The 9,274-nt window shown below is 49.7% G+C and overlaps 1 protein-coding gene across 1 annotated transcript in view; it reads right to left on the bottom strand.

Annotated features, from left to right (window-relative positions):
* Positions 1–9,274, bottom strand: part of LOC311309654 (protein quaking-A-like) — a gene marked incomplete at its 3' end in the record, with an annotated part of 62,051 nt that overhangs the window by 20,653 nt on the left and 32,124 nt on the right. Inside the window, exon 3 of the mRNA XM_084438984.1 lies at positions 969–1,085. Coding sequence (XP_084295110.1) covers positions 969–1,085 — 117 coding nt within the window. The remainder of the gene's footprint in view (positions 1–968; positions 1,086–9,274) is intronic.

A 9,274-nucleotide genomic window follows, 5' to 3' on the forward strand; every position in this document is an offset into this window, starting at 1 on the left:
ATTAGACCAAACACCAAAATTATAAGAAAAAAAGAAAGAATCATAGAAAACTGTAAAGCTGTTTGTCCCTAAACACAGAGAACACAATGTCTGAACACCTGACCACTGAGACTGACCCAAAACTAAGAAAGCCCTTACTATGTACAGTAGCCTTGCTGTTGATAAAAGCCGTAAACAGACCTGGCTCTCGAGAGAAGGCGAAAACGAGTTGCATTTTTCAACCTCCTGCCAACGACTGTATATTAATATTAGAAACATATATATTTCCCACGGGTCACACAAACCAAGGAAGGATTTGAAAGGTCAAGTAGCCGCAATGCCAGTGTGCAATCACAGCAGCAAGATGTGTGACCTGCTGCGATAAGAAAAGGGCAACCAGTGGAACACAAACACCACTGAAACAACTAATATTTATCTATGTTTGACTTTGTCCAACTATTTGCACATTGTTGAACACTGTGTTTACATTTTATTGTTTGTTATTTCGTTTTGTTTTCACTTGCTTTGGCAATATCAATTGAAGAGAGGGGGGGGGGGGGGGGTTGGAAAGCAAAACACCACAGCCAAGTGAACACATCGAGCTTCTAACACTGTGCTGTATTCACTTTTTCTGACGGGGGGAATATATATTTTATTTTAAGGCAGTGTATTGGAGTTTGCCTGATGTAACCTAGAACAAGATACCAACCTCCTGTATGTGGAGAACGAGAAATCTCTCTATTGACTGAATCGTTATCATGACACAAACAGGCTGGCTCTGCCCTCAATAACAGGCAGGCCCCTGTCCACATGGGGCTCCGACCCAGGGCCCTTTAATCACCCTGTCCTTCCACTCTACTCCCTCCCCTCAGCCTTTCCACTTCCACAACCAGCAACCAGCTCTACACTCAGAGGTGTGTGTGTGTGTGTGTGTGTGTGTGTGTGTGTGTGTGTGTGTGTGTGTGTGTGTGTGTGTGTGATGAGCTCACCTTCTTCCTGTCTCTCATGGAGCTCTTCCCTCGCACCATGATCTTGCAGCCCGTCTCCGCCTCCAGCTGCTTGGCCGTCAGTCCTCGCGGCCCCAGGATCCGCCCAACGAAGTTGTACTGCAGAGAGAGAGAGAGAGAGAGAGAGAGAGAGAGAGAGAGAGAGGGAGAGAGATTATTATAGAGGTATATACACATGATGAGGGCCTAGGGTTCTACCTACATCAATACTGCTGGGAGAAGTGAAGCAGAGAGTGAAAGTGTTTATTAGAGGTGTACACAGTATGAGAGAGAGAGAGAGAGAGAGAGAGAGAGAGAGAGAGAGAGAGAGGGAGAGGGAGAGAGAGAGGGAGGGAGAGGGAGGGGGAGAGATACGAGGGGCCAGGGACCCTTCCCCACACCGTAAATAAATACCACAAAAAGAGAGGGAGAGAAGAGGGAGAATCTCTCATTCCGACCACAGTGGAAAGAGACATCTCCTGAGCTGGAACGCGAGAGCCAGATCGACGTCTAAACCCACAGGACGGCCCAAAGGTCTGTTGTGATTGGCCCCCGGCCGCTGCTCTCGCAGACGGACGCATTCCGCCCCCCACCTGGGGCCGGGGAGACGGACATGTGACAGCCGCCCGGCGCTGCCACGACGACACGGAACAATCACATACCACAACAGGTGGACTTTAAAAAGGGGCAGGCCCGCCTGGCTGCCTGTGTGTGTCTGCCTACCCTCCTCCCTCTCTCTCTCCTCCCCCATCTCCCCTCCCTCCCTCCCTCCCTCCCTCCCTCCCTTCCTCCTCTCCTCTCCTCTCCTCTCCTCTCTCCCTCTCTATGCCTGCCTGCTAGAAATGATTTCTTCCTCGAGGCTGAAATAAAGATGAAACTAGGGGGATTTAGAGAGAGTGAGGGCGAGATAAGCGGGCGGCGGGTTGTGAGGGGGGGGTGAAGGTTTGTCAGGGGGGGGGGGGGGGGTGACGGCTCTGCTTGACACAGTTCCCTTGGGGAGGCCTCTTTTTCTCTGCGGAGTGGCTTTGGGGCTTTGTACCGACGGGAGCGTATTTACCAGCATAATCCTCTCCACTCAGCGCAGGCTTCCGCCGCGACAAAGGAGAAATGTGTAGAAATAATCCAAGACAATTTCCAGACAAAATAAAAACGGGGGGGGGGGGGGAGGAGGAGGAAGATAATAGATAATATGCCACAGATGTAAACAGAACCCGGCCTGTTTGCTGGTTGTGGGACCCCGCCGGGCATGGAGCATTATGGGTAAAACAGGCCGACGGTCCTCGCAGAGACGGACGTAGAATTTGGAATTTCCGGGGTTTTGGCGACTGTGCAATCTCAAACCTTGCAGATCCAGACTGCTCATTGGACGGAGACGTGGAGGTATGTGGCCGCAGACGCACGTCCGGGCTCTGCTCTGGGCCCGGCGATGACGGCCGCGATGGCTACATCTGACCACCTGGGGGGGCGGGGGCGGGGTCTAACTCTGACGGAGCGCACTGCAGACAGACATGAGACACTGCTCTGGACCCGGTCACGGAGAGAGCCGGACTGGCTGGAGCTGGTGGCCTCGGCGTCGCCATAGGAAACATACACACGACTGTGTCTGAAAGGAACCAGATACTGGTGACTCATGGGCAGTTAGAAGGTCCTGAACTGCTATGGAAATAGCATGACATCATTTGTCCTTCTCCCCCCCCCCCCCCCCTCCTCATTTCTACAATGTCTCTTTCTCCCTCTTTTCCATCCCTCTCTTTCTCTCTGAGTGCAGAGGAAGACAGTGAAAGGGAAATTTCCCTGGTCATGTTGATGCTGATTGGACATGACAGGAGCAGGGAGGAGAAAGAGAGAGCGAGAGAGTGAGAGAGAGATTGTGTGTGTGTGTGGGGGGGGTTCCTCATTTTGAATACTGCAACAAGACATTAATTAGTGCCAGGAGGGCCACATGGAGGATGGAGGCTTGTCATTGGAGGATTGCGTAGATGGAGTCTTGTCATTGGAGGATGGGGTAGATGGAGGCTTGTCATTGGAGGACAAGGGGGGAGATTGACCCGGGCAGGCGGAGGCGGGGGATAGGAGGAGAGAGGAGATGGGAGGAGGAACGGCATGTCTACACACAGCCTCAGCCCCAGCCCCAACCTCCCCAGCCCCGGCCCCAAGCCCCCCAGCCCCAAGCCCCCCAGTTCCAGGAAAATGAACCATGCCTCAGAAATGTCAGCCAAGTCCCGGCCACATCACGACCCGGGCCACCGGAACACAACGCCTCTCATCTCACCGTCCAACAGGCTGGCTGGCTGCAGGACAAAACTACTACAGCGCCAGACAATTAGAGCCGCTTTGACAGGCGCTGGACTGTCCTTTTGGAGCAGAAAGGACTTGCTTTGATCGCTGGTTTGACGGCGTCAGACCACACCGCCGCGCTACAGCGTTTTTCACAGAGGTCGCTTGAAAAGGGCAACCTCCCCTTTAAGGCACAGGAATGTAGGAACAGCGAGGACTAGCAGGGAGAGATTCCTCTCCCCTCCTCTCCTCCCCCTCCTCCCCCCTCCTCTCCCCCCTCCTCTCCTCTCCCCCCCCACCCCCCTCCTAACCACGGGCCCGCACACTCCTGCTCATTCCAGCCCATCCCCTCCAACTAAAAAAATAACAGCGGTTCAGTAGCAAATGGGGTCACCAGGTACTCCCAGGACAGCTGTGTGTGTGTGTGTGTGTGTGTGTGTGTGAGAGAGAGAGCGGTATTTGTGGCTAGGTTGCAAAAACAAACAGCATCTAGGCTAATCACTTGGAGTACTCAGGAGCAGCAGAGCTAGGATCTATAGTTCCTCCTCCCTGACTACCTCCACACAACACAGCAGCTCAACCCTCCTCCCAGACTACCTCCACACAACACAGCAGCTCAACCCTCCTCCCTGACTACCTCCACACAACACAGCAGCTCAACCCTCCTCCCTGACTACCTCCACACTCAACACAGCAGCTCAACCCTCCTCCCAGACTACCTCCACACAACACAGCAGCTCAACCCTCCTCCCAGACTAGCTCCACACAACACAGCAGCTCAACCCTCCTCCCTGACTACCTCCACACTCAACACAGCAGCTCAACCCTCCTCCCTGACTACCTCCACACAACACAGCAGCTCAACCCTCCTCCCAGACTACCTCCACACAACACAGCAGCTCAACCCTCCTCCCTGACTACCTCCACACAACACAGCAGCTCAACCCTCCTCCCAGACTACCTCCACACAACACAGCAGCTCAACCCTCCTCCCAGACTACCTCCACACAACACAGCAGCTCAACCCTCCTCCCTGACTACCTCCACACACAACACAGCAGCTCAACCCTCCTCCCTGACTACCTCCACACACAACACAGCAGCTCAACCCTCCTCCCTGACTTGCTTAGATTGGAGCTACTGGGATCCTCAGCAAACACTTCCTAAACCTTCCAGCTACATGTGATCAAACTGCACACACACGCACACACGCACACACACACTAGGGATGTCAATGTTAGGATTTTTTCTTTATCGATAATTGGTAATGTTAACGATCAGTTAATCGGTTAATTCAATAAAAATGCTATAATAATATTAATATAATAATAATAATAATAAATCGTTTTTGTTCCTCAATCCGTTTCATCAGTTTCTCTTCAACATTCCTCAATCAGTTGTATTCCTTTCTCAACATTAGGAATTAGGTTATTAAAATGAAAATAAAACATTAACTTAACATTCCTCCAAAATGAACTTGGTTAATAAGGAAAAACTGTAACAGAACGAATTATTCTGTTATTCTAACGAAATCTGCACATCTGACATTTAGCGGCCTACTTGTTCTTGTTAAGGAAGATCAGACGTGTTCGGTGTGAGTTCTATTAATACATCCATGGTCAGGAGTGGAGCCTAGTAACAAGCAGTCCAGCATTAGAAAATGCTCTCTCCGATGGCACTGATGTCGGGGGAATGCAGAGGTACTGGCGTGCTAACTGTGTCAATCTGGGGAATCTCGTGGCGTTAACGTTCCACCAGTCTTCCGGATTGTATCCAGTTTTGGGGGCATGTCGCGTACAAAGTTCTCAACCTCCATGTCCATGTTGCCAATAGCAGGAGCGGCTGGGTACTGCTCGCCCAAAAGAAGAGCCATGGCTGAGACATTACGCACGGCTGCAGCTTCAGCTCCCGGTGCTGGCTGAGCATCTGCATCGAGAAAGCAGAAGGATGAACTGCGCTTAGCTGACAGGAAAAGAGCATGGCTAGCTGGTGGTGGGCGGAAGAAAGTTAGAAGTATAAGTTGGTCTTAACGCCCGCACTCGGGAGTGGTGGTCGTAACGCCCAAACGCAGTGACAAGAGTGATTTCTGGGCTTGTGCTAGCGACATTTTCGACTGCAACGGAAAAGTAACAGACTCTCCTACAATTAAATATCATAGAGAGTATACCTTCATATTTTCTGCTTGTTATGCACATATTTAGTTATATAAAAACGACCACAAATCATCACTATGAATTCTGTGAAGTGTCTCCCTGAAAATATTGCTTGGCGATGCCTCGTCATTGTATTAGAATTCCATATTACTGTACCAACGTTAGCCTACTGTCCATAGGAGTTGGTGGAATGGGAGTTAACGTAGCCCCCCTCCAGGATTCCAAATTGCAGCGCTATCATCCAAATTAGCAACCCAGTTTAAAACTGACCCATTGCCGCTAGATTTGAAAACAGGAATTGTTTAGAGGACACTTTGAGCTACAAAGAAAGCTAAATTGTTATCACCAAACGTTGTCTGGTTATATACATTTACAGTTTTTGTGGCGTTGTCGCCTCAGAGTGTGCGTTAAAGTAGCCACTTCCACTAAACTTTCACTTTCTGTTTACATACCGGTAGGCCACTTTGATTTGTTTTGTTGGATGACACAGGGCATATTTTTTGATTTGTGCAACGTTTTTGCAATAAAAGTTCTGAAATTAAGGGATTATGTCCATGAGAGTTTAATTTTAAGAAATAAAGGCCTGCCTCTAATATAGGCCTACCTCCAATAAAGGCCTGGGGCTCAGTAAATAAATAATACTATTAGAGGATTTACGGTACACAATCCTATAGAGTAAAAACCCATTATCGAGTAAATCCTTAACGATCAATTAATCGATTTTCGATTAATTGATTGCATCCCTAACACACACACACACACACACTCTCTCTCTCTCTCTCTCTCTCATACTCCACTAGGGTGCTTACAGTTACATTAAAGGGTCTTTGTTTACCGCTCCTTATCGCCTCTCAGCAGACGAATGGGGGACCAATGGACAAGTCCCCCCCACACCCCCCTAAACCCCCCACTCTTAAGCTCACTGGCTCCCATGATGCTAATGGAGGGGCAGGGTGGGGGCACGTGTGTGTGTGTGTGTGTGTGTGTGTGTGTGTGTGCGTATACATGCTCATAAGTATTTAAAAAATCACATTGTTTCTGTCTGGATATGAGAGCAAAGGGGGTGGGGATGGGGGGGGGAGAGGGAGAGAGAGGGGGAAGGAGAGAGACAGACAGACATAACAGGAAATGAGATCATGGAGGTCTACGCAGAGTATGATGAGTGAGGAGGAGAATACCAATCAGAGATTAGTCATTCCTGGCTATGAAATTACCAACACTGCCTTTCACTGAGCTGAGACCTGGGTAGGAACCAGGAACCACAGCCCAAAGACTGTAGACTAACTGAACCACAGCCCAAAGACTGTAGACTAACTGAACCACAGCCCAAAGACTATAGACTAACTGAACCACAGCCCAAAGACTATAGACTAACTGAACCACAACCCAAAGACTGTAGACTAACTGAACCACAGCCCAAAGACTATAGACTAACTGAACCACAGCCCAAAGACTGTAGAGTAACTGAACCACAACCATCCGACTGTAGACTAACTGAACCACAACCCTCCGACTGTAGACTAACTGAACCACAACCATCCGACTGTAGACTAACTGAACCACATTAAACCAAAGCAAAGCAAAATCACATTGAAATGTACCTCCCGTGTTCCTCCGCTGGCTTTCTGAGGACGATAGGAGGTTCTCCCCCAGGTCAGTGTGTGGTGCGTCTCAACTCCCTAGAACCCCTCCATTCCTGCTCTGTTGCTATTCTAGTCCGTTCCCAACTTACCCATCCCTCTCCCACCCCGACAGGGCTACCGCTCGCTGAGCGCGCCTCTGGTGCATCCTCGGCTCTGTGTACACAGGACTACACACCATCTCACCAACACTCATTCCTCATTTGCACAGACCCCCCCCCCCCCCCCCCCCCCGCTCTAGATCCCCGGCAGTCGAATCCAACGTTCCCCTGCTGTCCTGCTGCTCCTCCTCTCCGACGCACCGTCTCCCGGGTGACTGGTTCAGTTCTATCATTAATTTATCTGAAGCTGAAATGAGTGCTGGCGGTGTATCATTCAATAAATGTGTTTTGCTCACTATAGCTATGCACCCGCACGCACTAGAGTAGTACTAGTGTTGAGTCATAGTGCAGACCAGGCTGCCCCCACACAGGATTACGCCTCCAGGTCTTTTCCTTTATGAGAAGAATGAATGTACTGACCCCATCAGGTCTATCAAGGTCTATAGTTACAATGGTAAATAGACTGCACTTGTATAGCGCTTTTTAATCCAAAGCCCTTTACCATGGCCTCTCATTCACACATTCACACACCAGTGGTGGCAGCTGCCCTGCATTGGGAGCAATTTGGGGTTTGATGTCTTGCCCAAGGACAATATTTTGGATTTGGTTAACACAGGATTTGTCCAGACCTGACCAAAGTAAATTCCTCTCAGAATTACCACTGGATCTTTGGAATTCTGTAGCCTTTAAGCGGTGGAATAATACTTGTGTTACATACAAGCTAACACTTCCACGCATGTATTTGACGTCCCCACAAAGCTTCGCACTCATTTTTTTTTTTGTGTACAAAGCAATATGTATTGCTATAGTGGGAAAAATGATGTCTAGCACCCCCAGTGGTGGTCTCTGGTAATTTTGTGGGATGGACAAAAAAGAACACACAGGCTGCATTCCAAATCGTATACTTCCCTACTACATAATATGCCAAAAAGGTATGTAGTATGTCCCAAAACATTGTATGCCACATGTAGTATGGCAAAAATAACAGGATGTCCTACTACATCGCGTCAGATTTTGCAGAATGCAAGCCAGCAGACTTTTCGGCCTATTGTGACCCACTGTGCGCAGCGGAAATTACATCACGTGTGTGAGTTGCGACAGCTGTGGACGAATGTGGCCAAATTTCAAGGCGCAGTGTTATGACAAGGTAGTATGTCCCAATTGGATGCGTACTGCGGGCAAAGTACGTACTTTCTAGGGGTAGCTGTAGTACGCACTGGTAGTAAAAAGCAGAAGTATGCGATTCGGAGCGCAGCCACAGCGAGCGTTTTAAAGGTCAACCCCCCGCCCCCCGCCGATTTCATCGGACAGGGAACAATTAAGCAGGCTGACGAAACGCACTGACTCAGAGCCCAGCCTGTCAGAGCGCTATACCTGCCTGCCCCCCCGCCCCCTCCTCCAACAGGCTGCTGCCGCCACTCTCCCAGCAAAGCCGCTGGGCGCCCTAATTGGAAAAGTCCGCAAGGCTCTCACAGCTAATCATAACACTCAAATTTGATCTGCAGGGAGGGAGGAAAAGGAGGAGAGGGAGAAGAGGATGAAGGGAGGGAGGGAGGAGGAGAGGGCTGGAGGAATTATTATTATTATTATAAAAGGAGTCAAAATGAGTCCTGATTCCGACTGGTGACATTTTCACCTCAAATCCCCAACAGACATGAAAGAATGCGTCAGAGAGCAGCCTGCACTGCACTGCAGCCTGCGCCTCATCCTCCACGCCTTTGATCATGTTGTCTGGGTTTATTTGGGGTTGTGGTGCAGGAGGAAGCAGTCAGAGACGGGAAGCGAGGAGAGAGGGAGGGAGGGCAGAGGGCAAAGGTCATGGACGCCAAAATAAGCCAGAAAAGGAAAGAAGCAAAAAGAGGAGTGGAAAATCCTGATAGTGTTTTTTCAATGTTCATCTGAGCGATGAACAGTTCATGCTGACCAATCAGCATAAGTCAATATGCAGCTTCTGACAAGACAGAGAAGAGAGAGAGAGAACGAGAGAGAGCAGCAGTAGCTGTGAATGGTCCTGGACTCGCACTACAACCTCTGTCTGTCGTAGATGCCGAGAGAGAGAGGGACAGAGAGAGAGATAATGACAGCTATGACAGCATGTAAACAGCAGTGATCTGAGTGTGCAGATTGATACAGGCTGG

This window comes from Borostomias antarcticus (genome assembly GCF_949987555.1).
Source record: "Borostomias antarcticus genome assembly, chromosome: 5".
Classification (NCBI taxonomy): domain Eukaryota; kingdom Metazoa; phylum Chordata; class Actinopteri; order Stomiiformes; family Stomiidae; genus Borostomias; species Borostomias antarcticus.